Genomic DNA, 15016 nt, shown 5'->3' with positions numbered 1-15016 from the left:
ACATATACATATACATATACATATACATATACACATTGAGAAGAAATACTTTTACCATATTTTTTTTTTGCAAAACCTTAAAAACTCCTCAGCCTCGAATTTCTAATTCTTGGCTTCTTTTATTTTTTATTTTTTATTATTATATTTTTTTCACTATTTTTATTTTTATTATTTTTATTATTTTATTTTATTCTGCAAATCATATAATCCCCTCCCCACTCAGTCCCTTATTATTGTTAAGTTAATTTTATTTAACTCAATTTTTTTTACTCCTATACTCCTGGACAACGTTTGACTTACTCCACACTACCTTGACCTGGTAACCAGTCTTCTACAATAACAATGAGTCTCGTCCTCAAACGGTTCGCGTCGTCGTCGGCGTATCGCTCGACGATTAAGAACTTGATGATCAGCTCTTCGACAAAGGTCCTCTTCCAAGGTTTCACCGGTAAACAAGGCACTTTCCACGCTCAACAGGCCATCGACTATGGTACCCAAGTTGTCGGTGGTACAAACCCCAAAAAGGCCGGTACAACACATTTGGGCCGTCCTGTTTTCGCCGACATTGCAGAGGCCATGAAGGAAACCAAGGCTGATGCTTCGGCCATTTTCGTTCCTCCAGCATTCGCTGCTGGTGCTATTGCTGAGGCTATTGAGGCAGAGGTGCCTTTGGTTGTTGCTATCACAGAGGGAATTCCTCAACACGACATGCTTCGCATCTCTGACATGCTCAAGACTCAATCCAAGACTCGTCTTGTTGGTCCTAACTGTCCTGGTGTTATTCGTCCAGGTCAGTGCAAGATCGGTATTATGCCTTCCCACATCCACATGCCCGGCCGTATTGGTATCATTTCTCGAAGCGGCACGCTTACATACGAAGCTGTGAACCAGACTACCCAGACCAAACTCGGTCAGAGCCTTGTCATTGGTATCGGCGGTGACCCATTCCCTGGAACCAACTTCATTGACGGTTTGGAGCTTTTCCTTAACGATCCCAATACTGACGGTGTCATTATGATTGGTGAAATCGGTGGCAGTGCTGAGGAAGAAGCCGCCGAGTATTTGAAGAACCACAACTTGACCCGCGAAAAGCCTAAGCCTGTTGTGTCCTTCATTGCTGGCGTTACGGCTCCTCCTGGCCGTCGTATGGGTCACGCTGGTGCTATCGTTGCCGGCGGCAAGGGTGGTGCTATGGACAAACTTCTTGCTTTAGAAGCAGCCGGTGTTCGTACTGCTCGTAGCCCTGCAATTCTTGGAAAGCTCATTTGTGAAGAGTTGGCCAAGCAATAAGTACAGCTTTTGATGACACTAAGCAGCCGTGTTATTGACTGCTCAGGACACGCAGCTACCGTTTTATACACACGAACGGATACCATGAACTAATGTAGCCAAACTCATAATAATAACGGTAGATCGCATTAGGCAATTCCAGCTGAAGCTTTACACTTCTTTGTAACAAAAGTAAGATGGCGGACTTGCAGACTGAACCTTGCTGGATTACTTAAAACACGACGAAGATAATGGCTCAAATGAAACAGCAAAATCCGACAGCCAAAGTTCCATTCCACGCACATAGTACGTGTTCCTGGACTAATTCGTCTGAAACATGTTCCAGCCAAACAATCATCCAGTTTTATCTTTCATGGTCCCGTAAATTTTCCTTATTTTTTTTCAAGATTTTAAAGTTTTCTTTTTTTCATCATTCATAAATCGTTTGTTAAGAACTAGTTGTTGCTTTCATCTGGGAATCATGGTGAGAGCGATGGAAACAAGAGGAAAACTAGTAACACGCCGAATTTGTCACATACATGACATGTCAACTTGGCGAGTTTTTAACAACAAGAACGGGCCTAAAACGTCAAGAAGCTTTGCAATTGCAAAAGTCATCAGAAGAAAACAAATAGAGAACAAATGAAAGAGTAGAGCCACGTGGAACACTCCATCACACAAAAGTGAATGTCGATTACCACACGCACATAAAAGGGAGCGGCTCATGAACAGCCTCCTTGACCTGTTGAATTACCCAATCCCTTTACGGTTTAGGTAAGAGAGAATCCATGGTACGGTCTTTCGCTACCCATTTAGGGTCCACAAGTTTGTTTCGTTCGGCGTGTAACAGTTTGTATGCGATTCGTATAGTTGAATCACTCACACCCGTCACTTCTGAAATTTCTTTTGGCGTTTTGGGGTAGCCCATAAGGGAAGAAATCATGTAAATACCACTAGCGGCAATGGAGATAGGGGAACGACCAGCCAGAGTACCTTCTTGGCCAGCACGGCGAGCAAGTTCAGCTGCCGCAAGTTGTACAAACGTGGGGAGTTGCAGACGATTGCAGAAACGCACCATCAAGTCTTCAGCCGATGTAGAGCTGTTTTGTATGTACTCTTGGCCCTTGAAAGCGTCGACCGAATTGTGCAGTGCACCACCTTCCGTCAACATACGTTGCAGTGTTTTGTAAACACGGCCAATTTCCTTTTTTGCCACGTTGGTAAGCGTGCAGATTTCCATAAAAGTACGAGGTACTTTTCCTTGACGACAGGCAATGTAAATACAAGCAGCAATAATGGACTGAGAAGATTTTCCCTTCAAGGCCTTGTGATCGTCTACACGTTTAAACAACTGCTTTGCAGTATCAGCAATCACCTTGGGCAAGCTAATAGCATCACACATCGCACTGATTTCCTTGTAAGCTGTGAGCAAGTTCTTCTCACCACGGACTTGCACAGAACGACCTTGAGCCTTTGCCAGCATAGCTCCTGTGCCATCTGTAGACGAAATAGACGTATCAAGCTGTGAACCGTTCAACAGAGGATTGGCAACTTTACCAACACGACTGGGATCGCCATTTGCTTCATCAGAATTGGAAAATGTACGCCATTCGCTTCGAGTATCGACGATACGATCACCTAAGACGAGACTAAATCGTTAGCTAATGAACGGACACATGTTTTTGCAAATTGTGGATCCAATCGCCTCGACGGTTTTTCCATTAAGGAACAGCATGCACTCATGCCGTCAAAACGCATTCAAACAAACTGAAACGCGAGCAGCACATGCAACTTGCTCTTCTGATTCACATGGTGCCGTCAAAAACCGATTTTGACCGCCCGTTCACCCACAATTCCTGTTTCTTACCCGCAGCTACCACAGACCGTGTCACCGCTCGAAAACTCCTCTACGAGATTCGGCGGGTCTTCACGACACTCGGAGCAGATCATCTTTACCGAGAGAGCGCTCGTAGGCAAACCTGCATATGAAGGCGAACTCATGGTGCAGGGAGAGTGTAGGGAGCACCCGTGCTCCAGAAAGTACTATAAGGAGTTGCAACGCGTGCGTATACGACACTAATACCTCGTTGGAACTCCGTAATCATCAGTAACGACTATTCCGTATCTCGGCAAACCTCCGTATCGTATTTACTGCGCTCGAACACAGTCCAACGCACCATACACAGGTATATTCTAAGGTATCTAAAACGAAACAAAACGGAACAATTAGTTAATAGACACAAACATGATATGCTAGTGCCCTTGACCAATTGCATCTTCCTTCCCTTTACAACGCGCACACGCATTGTCCGTTGGTTCTAGAACTCCAACTTGCGAGTGCCATCCATAAACAGGTCAACAGTAGCGTCGTCCACCTTGGCACGAGCATCTTGGAAGTTTTGGACAAAGGTTTGAAGCAATTTGATGCATTCAGCCTTAAGTTCACCAGTGAGCAGACGGCCAGACTTGTACTCATCGTAAAGATACTTGAGACGGTCATCGTCATCAAGGAAGAAGGACAAGTACTGGTAGGCAACATCGACATCGGGGTTACCACCGTGCTCTCTGTGCTCCTCAACGGTAGCTCCGCCGCCAGAGAAGGCATGCTTGTTGATCTTCTTCTTGATTTTGTTGGCCGTGTCGGTCATGAAGATTGCGGAATTGTCGTCACTAGCACTCATCTTGGTTTGAGGACCTTGAAGAGCAGGGAAGAAACGAGCATGCAACAAGGAGGGCTTCTTGTACTTGAGGCGAGTAGCCACATCACGAGTAAGACGGAAGTAAGGGTCTTGATCAATGGCACAGGGAATCAAGCACGGCACATTCGTAGCACCGTTGAAAATGTGAGGGAACGAGCTACTAAACGAGGGGGCAGCCTGGATAGAGGCAAAGTGGATTTTGCCAATGTTGTCGCTGTCACTGAAACCAAAGCAAGCACGAGCTTGATTGAGAGTAATGCAACGGGCAATACGAAGAACAGTGTGATAGAAAGCACCGCCCAAGTAGTCAGTGTTGGCGAAAATAAACGTCTTCTTCGGGTCAAAGCCGACAGCGATGATGTCCTTGGCGTTTTCACGAGCAAACTTGCGGCAATCCTCAAGCGTCAACTTGGGCTTGAACAAGAACTTTTCGTCGTCCGTCAACTGAATGACGACTGGGACTTGGAACACATCTTGGAGCCACTTGGTGAAGACAAAAGGAACCATATGTCCCAAGTGCATACTTGAGCTACTGGGACCACGACCCGTGTAGATGTAGAAGGGCTTCTTCTGCTCATACAAGTTGAGAATGTTATCCAAGTCTCTGCGAAACGATTAGTAAAGGAGGACATAAGAGAAAAAAAAAATGCTGCAAAGGTAACACGGTGAATGAACCATAGGCACAATGAACGAAATCATTCGCAAATAAAGACGTGTTCAAAAATACAGAAGAAAAAGTCTATTTAAATGGAGATTGTCGCACGAATCCTTCGAGAACCTCGAGACAATCTGTTCAAAATGTCTTACCTGTGAGAGAAAACGGCACCGCGACGCAGCAAAAGGTGAGGACGATGACCGGTAAGCTTCTCGAAACGCTCAAGTTGCTCGGGGGTGATCCGCTTCGTTCCAAACTCGTTGATCAAATGATCATAGTCAATTCCCTTTTCGACACCGTCGACCACGGAGCCCTGGACGTCCCAAGGAGTCACGATTTGTTCTTGCGTAGCCATGTCGAGGTGGACGTGGAGGAGTGGTGAAGAAGACTAGTTGCGAGAAAAGGGCACGGCAGAGAGGAGGAGAGAGGAAAGATGGGTTTTCGTTTGTTTTATGATGATTCGGAGCTGCTTGGATTAGACTGGTGTGTTTTTTATTTATTTATTCGTATTAAAGAAAAAATTATTAAAAAAATATTAAAAAATATATAAAAAATATATAAAAAATAATCAAAAATAAAATAAAGACAACAATTAAATATATCCAGTAATTTTTGAAGTAAGCTCTACTTACCAACGCTTAACTGGTGTTCGTTTTTAAACAGTTACGAGGAGAAAATGTATTTTAAAAGCTATTATTCAGTAATAGTAATACTTGAGGAACAAACTGTCGCAAAATCCTCGACTTTTGACATCAACTTGCTGCTTGAAAACCACCATACAATAGTTGAAGGCTCATTCTAGTTCGTAGTCAATGTTGATGCCTTTCTGCAGAACATCCAATTCAGTTACACTCGACACCCAGCACCCTAAGACATTCCTCTCAATTTCACTTTCTATTTCACTTTCACTCTCACTCTCACCCTTGCCCTTAAACCGAAACCCATTTTATTTACAAAAGACTTTACTGATGCATAACTTCGACTGCAAGACGGTCTAGTACTTCCGGGTTTGTGAGCTGCTGAAGATCAGTATACTGCAGCGACAGCTCGTAAATACTCAAAATAGTAGCCTCCGTAAGAGGAAGCTCACGAGCAGCGAGCGCTTGGATGCATATATACATGCGGGATATGGCTAACCGGGTATGTGGCTCGATTTCATCGTTTTCGTTAGAGTAGATAGCAAAGGATGCCTCTTCTTCCAATCGTGTAATACTTACAGACGACTTCTGGGTTTCCATATGTTTGGAAATCCAAACATAACCGTTCACACTCAGAATGACATCCACTCCGCCTGGAAACGAGTATGAATGCACCTTTGAACGTACAATCAACACAGGCGGCACTTTTAGAAACACACCGTTTCGTAGCTTTCCATACTTCAATGAACGTGTGTGAATAGAAACCGAACCGTCGCTGAAATATTGCTGAACTTCAGCAACGAGAAGGTCATTTTCTTGAAAGAAGGTACGCATCTGCAACTCGTCGGTTTCCGACTTTCTCCGTTGGACACCTCCAGGGAGATTAATAGAGGAAAGCATGAGAATTGCATCAAGCTTCACACCAATGTCCACCTTCCAACGTTTCGGCTGCACTTCAGTAATCCGTCCGACTACCAGGTCGCCAATTTCAGGAACATATCTAAAAACGGTGTCAGTCAAATACGTATTAAAGAAAAAAGAAAAAACACTCAGAGTATTCACGATAGTAAACATACCTGGATTTAAAAGGCTTAACAGAAATGAGCTTGTTCACACGTTGAACAATGCCGGCCACAGACGCACAAATCCTAGCACCATCTGCGTATGTTCCATGACCCCTGTAATGTTAGTGAACCGTACTAATTGGTCATTCGTAACTTTCACTAACGCACCTCATAAACTGTGGGTCCTCTGTAATCAATTGACCCGGAGTGACAACATTACGAAGGTGACGAACCTCGTCACCAACATCCAGATCCATTTCGTCTTCATCTTCTTCCTCTTCCTTGAGCAAATCAAAGGTAGTATCCTCGGTTTCCTCTACGACATCCTCACTTGGTTGATACGTCTGAATCGGCTGTAGTACCGTTATCATTTTTGTAATTTAACGCGTTCCTCAACAACCTCACAATTCGGCTGTGTTATGCGATTTTTTTCTTTAAGAACAGAAGAGCAGTTTACGTTTTGTTACTGCAACACGTCCAGTAAGGCGAATGAGACGGGAAAAAAAGATATCTGTACAGAATTTTTACTAAGAACTGACAGAATAGACAATCAACGTTCCGTATAGTCGGCAATTGTTGTTCTTTATCGACGAGCAGCTTTTTTAAGACCTCGCCCAAGACGGGAATAAACAGTAAACTTGGTGGTTGAAAACGATCAACACCCCCACGAAACCACCACTAAGCAAGTGGTATGCCCCCACACAGTAGCGAAACTGAAAGTGCCGTTGGTCAGTGAAAACAGCATACTGGAGAATAAAAAGCAGCGTGCAATCGAAGGTCTACTTGAGCATCTGCACAATGCTGTTACGCTCAAACTTCACACCGCTGCGAACGTTGGATTTTACTACGAAATGGGCCATTGGAAGTGTCAGATGGAAAATGAAACGCAGAAGTAACCGGCCGGCAGCGACCGATGACACAGAAAAACGTCGCAAAATGAAGGAATCTGCTATTCAGGAGCTCGACAATGAACGATTTGTTCGCGAGTATTATAGGAAAATTGCCTACGAACTTCCCTTTCTATCAAGTACGTACCGTACACAATTCGTCTGAAACGGAAATATCCAACAGCAGGATACTATGATCTACAAAACGCTTAAACAGCGAACACATATCTTTCGTACTCATACTAACTTACTAGAATTCGTGAAACCTTTCTCTAAACAAAACGACGCATTCCTACGTTTCGCATACACTGCACGTACAAAGCCAACCGCTGATGACAACAAAGTCTCACTCACCTTTCACCCTGATGCCATTCCCTCCCTTGATCAACCTACTATACACGCCCTCAAACTCATCGCTGACGACCGGTACGACAGTAGTACAGGTATCCTCACCATATCCTGTGACACATTCCCCACAGCCTTGCAGAACAAGCGGTCGTTAGCTGTTACCTTCAACAAGCTCATCGACAAAGCTAGGGAGTACAAGATTAAATTCGCAGACATTCCTCTCCGTGAACGCAAACCTTTGAAACGAGACTTGAACAAAATCCCCATCCCAAAAAGCTGGTTTCAAAAACTTTATAATGAATGATGAAATGCATTTAGTCATAAATATCCAATGGAGGAATTTTGTCGAAACCAAAAAGCCACTTTTTGCTAATTGAAATGTTAGTAAAAACTGTAAGCGAATGAAAAAAAGAAATGCATGAAGGCGAAAAATTCGCGACCCATGATCCTTCTTATAAACATACTTCTCGTCTTCTGTAAGCATCCAATCGAGGGGAAACTCGACCAAATGTCCTCTAACTCCGCTGACCCACTCGGTAGCCTCTTGCTTAGTGGGAAATTTAAACGCAGTTTGACTCGCCAGTGTTTCCTTCTTCGCCGAAGATCGTTTAGTGCTTTGGGTTGACCCCTCCCCGGACTTAATGGAGGGCTGTTTCTGTATTGCTTGCAGGCTGTCACTAGGCGTTTCCTCTTCAAGCCAACCCATTTGAGCTTCAGGGAATCGACGTATGTAAGATCTCCATTCGTGATACTCGTCCCACGTCTTCACGCAATCGTCAGGCATACAGCGGAACACATTTCTGTAAAGTACAGTATTGCTTTCAGCGATAGCACACCACGTGTTTTCAAAAAACTCCTCGCTTACGGGATCAGTAAAAGAATCCGCAGTGAATTTTGGAATTTCCTTCTTGGTGAAAGGATTAAACTCCATGTACTTGTCCGTATCTTCGTAGGCCAAACCAAGTCCACAATGAGGACGACTAGGTTCAGGAACAGGGTGCTCTGGATCCTTAAGTAAAAGAGGTCTTTGATCTTCTCCCGAGCCTGGGAACTTAGAAAAGTCAAACTGATTTCTAATCTTCCTGCGCATGCAGGGTGGAATACCACCAACAAGTGCATTAGCATCAAGACACGCCGTCTCTTTCTCCCTTCTATACTCATTCGTGTTTGGCTTGTTCTTAGCTGGTTGCAACTTCTTGATACGAACACGTCTATCCAATGTTTCCCGTACTCTAGAATCCCTTTTAACGAGTTCCTCAGAGTTTTGAAACTCCATTTGCGAACGGTATCTGAGTTCCAACTCTTCCGCCGAAAACATGGATCCACCTATACCTTTATCGGCTTGAGGATTCCAGACTTGCATGCGTTTGTCAACGGTGTCGCGATCTAATCCATCCATATTATACTCTCGCTGCTCAAGCACGTCTGTTTCAATACCGAGATGTTCTCTCATCAATCTGATTCTAAGTCGATGTGCAAACTTACCGACCTTGTATGGCTTGCCATCCATCAAAGAATCTTCCATCAAAGTATCTCGAACAACAGCTGCGATTTCGGAGTCTCGGTTACCAAGCAAAGAACGTTCGTTGATGTTTGCAGAACCAATGACTGCAACTCGGTCGTCAGCAATCATAACCTTTCCGTGAACATAAACAAGCTCAGTATACAGCAAATCATGTGGTCCGTTATGTGTCCATCCTCGTAAACCATAGAAACGAAGATACTTGCTGCCATCAATTCCGCACTTCTTCAGTCGTCCATATATGGATGTATCGCCACGACATATACTCTTGTATTGACATTCCACAATCAAACGAAGACTACTGCCCTCGTTTTGACTGATTTCACCTTCAAATCCAGGAAGCAAGGGAATAATCACCACGGCTCTCCATTTTTCCTTGTTTTTCTCCGCTCGGATAATTCGTTCGACAAGAGCGTCACCAATACGATTCTCGACAATAGTTCCCTCGCACACGGTGGAAGTAACAAAGAACTGATTTTCAATGTAGATGAAGTGCTCACTGTTTTCAATGAGACTAACATACGCATTCTGAATGCTTGTTTCGATGGTATCCACCAAACCAAGCGACCAAAGACCTGCTGAACGAAGAACTTGAACCTCACAAGTGCCTGTAAGCTGCAGGTTTTGCAGCTCATACTTTGTGAAATCCGGAGGAGGAATGAGCAGAGGAGTCTTACGAGCCGGACGTTTGCAGCGAATTAAATAGTTCCAGCGTTGTACGAAGTGTCGGGCGGCGTCTCGAGCCGGCTGGCCAAGAATACACATAGAAACATCGTGCCATCCCATACGAGTAATTTCGTTACGGTCGTACATTGTCTTGTAGGGATGAGTCAAGTCAAAGAAATCGTGGATACGAGGATTAGAATAATCTTTTCCAGGCCAAGTCTGACACGTAAAGGCATTATCCAAGGTACGTTGTGAATCACTCTCACCATCGAAACCAAAATTCTTATCATCACGCAAAATGTGTTGGGATGTGTCATAACGACCAAAACACAAGTCAATACCTCCTATGAAGGTAATGATATTATCAATGACAAGCAACTTTTCGTGATGTGCCCAGAAGAGAGTGCTTTGTCGAAGATGTGAAGGAGAACGAATTACATAAATGTTTGGATGAAGTAGCTGCAAGTGTGCCTTTGTGTGGAAAGAGTCGATAGGCACCGTTGCATCAATGTTTCGGTATATCATAACATAGACCATTACACCTTCTTCAGCTTTCTTTTGAATAAGCCGATCAAGGCGAAAAGCCGTTGCCAACGGCACGGGTCTTCTCATATATAATTCAGGACTGAGCCACCAGTCATGAATATAGATACATTCCTTTGCGTTCATGATTGCTCGACTGATGTTCCAAGCGTGATCACGTCCATCCACTAGCCATTGAGCAGCAACATTTGTACGGACGGGTGCATAACTGTCAAAGCGTTGCAATTCACACCACGAACTCAAGCCCTGAGCAACCTGAATACTGTTCATAAATTGCTTCAACCAGCGATGATTTCGTACTTCAAGCTTCATAACTCTTTCACGATTTTTCATCTTAAAATTATGCGTAGAGTTGTACAAAGTTGCACGATTAACATCCTTTGAGTGTTTCGAGCGGAAATCCTTCTGCGTAATTTCAAAATCAGCGTCCCAAATGAACACATCCAAAGGTTCAAGACTCAATGGGCTGTCTGTAAAGACTATGTAACTTTGAGAGACTATAATCCAAAATGGTTTTGGCCGTGACTTCATTGTAGGCCCATTGCAGCAAAGAATTGACTGTGCTGGACTAAAGTTCTTCTTTAGATAAGCATAGCCCTCTTTACCATGGAAATTTCCGTCACCAGCCAAGCGCAGACCAAACATACTAAGCTCCAAGAAGGTATTATAAATGTTTAATTCTGGAAGAAATTGCAGAGCAGAACACATCTCTTGCAAATAACGCTCAAGATGCATTCGTTGAGAAATCCAATAGGCAGATAATGAGCGTTGATGTGCATGAGACTTCCCAGATCGACTAGAAATAGAGGAGCCGGAGACGGAAATGTTGGACATCGATCGAACATCGTCTGCCAACTGGCCATTATGATCCTTGTTAAATAACAAATAATTAAAGCCCCTCAGCTTTCGTAGATAAGGAAGTGCTTCCTTTGGAAACTTTGGCAATTTAAAACGCTTGCCGTAAAAATGATGACTGAATTCGAGAAAGAGGAAATGAGAGTGGAGTGAAAGAAAATCAAGCAGTTCTCTATGAATGAGCCAGCGAATGGCTTTAGGACCAGAGCCGTATTGTACCTGGACAGTAAAAAGTGTATGAATACGCTTGTGATTAGGTTCAACGTCGAGGACACGAATCTTGACCAGGTCCATCAACATTGGCATGGCACTTTCGCCCGACTGATTATGCAGGAAGAAAAGAGCAGGGAATAGAGCAGCAGGCGTGCCACTCTCGAAGATTCTTGTAATAGGAATATCAGTTACAGAAACTTCTTCATTCTCCTTCTTCATCTTCCTGAACGCATTCATTAATTGTGCCCATAGTTGTTTACCGCTGGCCTTGGCACGCTGTGGAAGGTTGCTGAAACTCCTGTCTGAGGATGCAAACCGTGAATGGCCTTTACGATGAGGCGTATACTGATTTGGATCGACAGACAAATGGTTGTTCGGACGATCTTCATGGGGTAGCGGTTCTTCAGGAGCCGTAGTGACCGATGCCATGGAGTCCCTTCGCTCCTCACCGTTTTCACTGGCTTCATTAAGCACGATTCCTGGAATTGTTTTATAACGAGAGTTGGCGCCCAGTCCAGCTGGTTCTTCAGTATTATTTACAGTTTCATTGGGTGCATTAGTGTATTCAATAGCAAGCTCGGGTGCATGAGTTTGATGCTCAGTTACAGCTGTCATCTCATAGTCGGTGAAATTAGTATCTCCACAAAGCTCTTCTCCAGATAAATCGAGCGAAACTATTCTCTGAGTCGTCTGACCCTAAAGAGTGCACCTTTTAGGCAAAAAAATGTACAAATTAGTGTGGTGAAGAGTGCAACTGACAAACGAGAAGCTGTCGTTTAAACTCGTGGCTCTGCCTCGGTTCATAAACAGGCTACATATACTTGTCAAATAAGCGTGGTGAAAGCTGTGGGAGTGGAACACGTTGTCGCCTAAATGACATCATCCCCAATTAAGCTCACCCTCCCTCTCGCGTACCTTCCCACCGCCAACACCGTAATCCGCAACATAGAGCATGAATTTTGCTCAAAAAGTTCATTTTTTGGGAGTTTCTGGGTTGCGTGTACGTGGAATTTTGAATAAAAGATTTAGGAATGTTCCTGTAAGACGTTTTATAGATTCAATTGCAACAAAATTGTGTTTGTCTGAATCCGAGAAACAGTTGTTGGAATTTTCGCGACTTTTGTGTCAAACTGAAACCAAATTACACCAGAAACCACATCAATTGTCTCAAAACGAGGTACTATCTCAACTTTACTGAAACAAATGGCTGAATTGTGCTGACAAAGATAGTCGAAGGACCACGTATTGGAACAATTATCTGTTTTGCCATGGAAATCTATTTGTAGCACATACCAAACCTTCCAGGTGCTTACGAAGGTAACAGAAAATTTGGTCTAGAACGACTTGTGGCTCCTTTTGATTTTTCTACTTACCTTTCGAAAAGCAATTACGTGAATTAGGACAGTTTATGAACGATGAAAGCGACAAAGAACTCCTGCAACTAGCTGAGAGTGAAAATAATGAGATTATGAAGAAGACCCATGATGTGCTAGAAGGGATGCACAAGCTTCTGTCACTGAAACCAAATAACTACCAAGCTCCTGCGCTGTTAGAAGTTCGTGCAGGTGTTGGCGGATCAGAAGCAGCCTTGTTTGCGTCTGAATTGCTCAGCATGTATGAAAGATACTGCGCATTCCGTAATTGGAAGTGGAAACCTCTGTCGCTGAGCAAGACAGAAAATGGAAATGGAATAACCGAGGCTATTGTTTCTGTCTCCGGACACGTATATGGTGAGCTGTTTCACGAAGCAGGTGTGCATCGTGTACAGCGGACACCAGCAACGGAAACCAAAGGTCGCTTACACACAAGCACTGTATCCGTAATCGTTTTGCCTACCGTGAATTCGCAGACTCTGGAAACCGAAAGCAAGCTCGATGCAAACGATATACGCGTGGATGTTATGCGAGCCAAGGGCGCTGGCGGCCAGCACGTGAATCGTACAGAGTCTGCAGTTCGATTAACACACATTCCTTCGGGTATCACTGTTTGCATGCAAGATTCCCGCTCACAACACGAGAACAAGGAGCGAGCGCTCCTCATTCTTCGATCCCGCGTTGCTGCTCTTCGCCATGAAAATCTGCAGAAGCAGCAGCATGACGCTCGCCGTAAGCAGGTTTCCTCTCCCGTACGTTCAGAAAAGATTCGAACGTATAACTACGCACAAAACCGCATCACCGATCACCGTTGTAGTTGTTCTATGTACGACACGGAAGGTTTTATGGAAGGTTCGAAACAGACGGAACAATTCTTTTCGCGCATTCGGAATTGGTTCTCGCAACAGCAGTTTCAGTTGCTTTTGCAAAACTTAAGAATGCTGCATGACACAGGAACAAATCCCGCTTCGTGAGCTCGAACATAAATTAAAACGCTTCCTCCGGGGCAAACTCTTTCAATTGAGCAAAACCTCGCACATTTCCCGTTTGATATCCTCTCTACCCCAAACATCCCACTCACACCCTTTTCTCCGTTAGTTTCACCATTTTCATTCAAACAACACGTCCTCGTTATTTTGGTTTTCTTCTTTGGGCTCCGAACCACAACAACTAAACGACACATTAGTGCCTTGAAACTCTTTTTGTGACATTTTTTTCTCTTTTTAAACACCACTAGCGAAACATGCCATGCCTGTTTACACGTTGTCGTGGGCCCCTTGTGTCCCTCCAGCGAACGAGTTTGCGACAAGCGAAAGGCGGTGGCTGTACCCGATGGACGACAATGGCTGTTTCGAAATACAACAACCAATCTCCTGTAATGCTGGTGCGAGCGCGACACAACACTAGTCCAAAAGTCGATTATACATCGCCCGACAACAAGGACGATGCCAAAAGGTTGCCGGATGACGATTTCAGATTCTTTGATATGGTCTACAATGGAACAGAACGAATTGTGTCGCGCCGAAAACCACCAATTGGAAATCCTTCACCTCTAAAGCCCGTCGCTCCAAGCTCCTTTCTATCTGTGAAGGAGCGTAAATCGTTTGCCGACCTTTTTTCTCAGCTGTTAGAGGAAGTACAAGCGGAATCTGTTGAATTGAACGAAGCCGCTTTGAAGGTGAAGTCAGCCGAAAGTTTTGGTTTGTCTTCTAATTCTTCGACGGCGATGACGGCTGCCTCTGAACAGATCCTACGTGAATCAAACACACTCACTGATCTTGAAAACCAAACGCCTGCATTCCGTGTTCTTCAAAATGAGATGCGGGCCTGCAAAACGGACTGGGAGCTGCAGCAGCTAGTGAGGACAAAAATATATCCTGCCGCTACTGAGCCGTCGACACATGATTCGGAAACGTTCCCTTCAGCTGCAGCCCTTCGAGATGCCATGCTACTTGCACGACGGCTGTATCACAACCCTATGTTGGCCATTGCTTTTATGAATCGTCTGAAACATTCGAGCGCAGAAGCGTACGTTCGTGCATGCGATGTATCTGTTTACAATCAAGCCCTGTTGTCCTCTTGGGAGGGATGGCGCGACCGGATGACTGTGCATTCGCTCTTAAAGGAGATGGAAGCGAATGCTATCGCCCCAAACCAAGAGACACAAAACATACTCGCAGCTATGGGAGACAAAAGGCATTCACAAAAAAAGCACACAAAGGATCGTAACCCAGCATCCGAAGCGGGATCAACAGGACGGTGATAAATGCACAAACGGCCACCG

The 15016-nt window shown here is 44.4% G+C and overlaps 8 protein-coding genes across 8 annotated transcripts; 4 read left to right on the top strand and 4 right to left on the bottom strand.

The window, feature by feature from the left end:
* The first annotated feature begins 29 nt into the window (after positions 1-29).
* SJAG_01524 (succinate-CoA ligase alpha subunit) lies at positions 30-3507 on the top strand. The gene has a single exon (XM_002172740.2). The coding sequence runs from the start codon at positions 343-345 to the stop codon at positions 1288-1290; it is 948 nt and encodes a 315-aa protein (XP_002172776.1). The 5' UTR covers positions 30-342; the 3' UTR covers positions 1291-3507.
* On the bottom strand, positions 130-3336 carry SJAG_01523 (transcription factor TFIIB). Its single transcript, XM_002172739.2, has 2 exons — positions 3137-3336; positions 130-2918 (listed from the first exon to the last, which is right to left on the bottom strand). The coding sequence occupies exons 1-2, from the start codon at positions 3268-3270 to the stop codon at positions 2033-2035; spliced, it is 1020 nt and encodes a 339-aa protein (XP_002172775.1). The 5' UTR covers positions 3271-3336; the 3' UTR covers positions 130-2032.
* Positions 3363-5097, bottom strand: SJAG_01522 (tryptophan-tRNA ligase Wrs1). Its single transcript, XM_002172738.2, has 2 exons — positions 4776-5097; positions 3363-4572 (listed from the first exon to the last, which is right to left on the bottom strand). The coding sequence occupies exons 1-2, from the start codon at positions 4976-4978 to the stop codon at positions 3588-3590; spliced, it is 1188 nt and encodes a 395-aa protein (XP_002172774.1). The 5' UTR covers positions 4979-5097; the 3' UTR covers positions 3363-3587.
* A 455-nt stretch (positions 5098-5552) lies between these two features.
* SJAG_01521 (exosome subunit Rrp4) lies at positions 5553-6948 on the bottom strand. Its single transcript, XM_002172737.2, has 3 exons — positions 6494-6948; positions 6338-6439; positions 5553-6261 (listed from the first exon to the last, which is right to left on the bottom strand). The coding sequence occupies exons 1-3, from the start codon at positions 6694-6696 to the stop codon at positions 5586-5588; spliced, it is 981 nt and encodes a 326-aa protein (XP_002172773.1). The 5' UTR covers positions 6697-6948; the 3' UTR covers positions 5553-5585.
* Positions 6949-7006: 58 nt separating this feature from the next.
* SJAG_01520 (ribosomal protein subunit S24) lies at positions 7007-11208 on the top strand. Its single transcript, XM_002172736.2, has 2 exons — positions 7007-7352; positions 7467-11208. The coding sequence occupies exons 1-2, from the start codon at positions 7124-7126 to the stop codon at positions 7862-7864; spliced, it is 627 nt and encodes a 208-aa protein (XP_002172772.2). The 5' UTR covers positions 7007-7123; the 3' UTR covers positions 7865-11208.
* SJAG_01519 (phospholipase D) lies at positions 7708-12174 on the bottom strand. Its single transcript, XM_002172735.2, has 2 exons — positions 8025-12174; positions 7708-7929 (listed from the first exon to the last, which is right to left on the bottom strand). Exons 1-2 carry the CDS (start codon positions 11972-11974, stop codon positions 7875-7877), a joined length of 4005 nt encoding a protein of 1334 aa, XP_002172771.2. The 5' UTR covers positions 11975-12174; the 3' UTR covers positions 7708-7874.
* A 116-nt stretch (positions 12175-12290) lies between these two features.
* Positions 12291-13908, top strand: SJAG_01518 (peptide chain release factor). The gene is made up of 3 exons (XM_002172734.2): positions 12291-12536; positions 12590-12676; positions 12744-13908. Exons 1-3 carry the CDS (start codon positions 12312-12314, stop codon positions 13704-13706), a joined length of 1275 nt encoding a protein of 424 aa, XP_002172770.2. The 5' UTR covers positions 12291-12311; the 3' UTR covers positions 13707-13908.
* A 166-nt stretch (positions 13909-14074) lies between these two features.
* On the top strand, positions 14075-14995 carry SJAG_01517 (translation protein; the record flags this gene model as incomplete). Its single annotated transcript, XM_002172733.1, has 1 exon — positions 14075-14995. One exon carries the CDS (start codon positions 14075-14077, stop codon positions 14993-14995), a length of 921 nt encoding a protein of 306 aa, XP_002172769.1.
* Between the last annotated feature and the right edge of the window lie 21 nt (positions 14996-15016).

This window comes from Schizosaccharomyces japonicus (genome assembly GCF_000149845.2).
Source record: "Schizosaccharomyces japonicus yFS275 unplaced genomic scaffold supercont5.3, whole genome shotgun sequence".
Classification (NCBI taxonomy): Eukaryota; Fungi; Ascomycota; class Schizosaccharomycetes; order Schizosaccharomycetales; family Schizosaccharomycetaceae; genus Schizosaccharomyces; species Schizosaccharomyces japonicus.
This window is presented reverse-complemented; position numbering and strand designations above follow the sequence as displayed.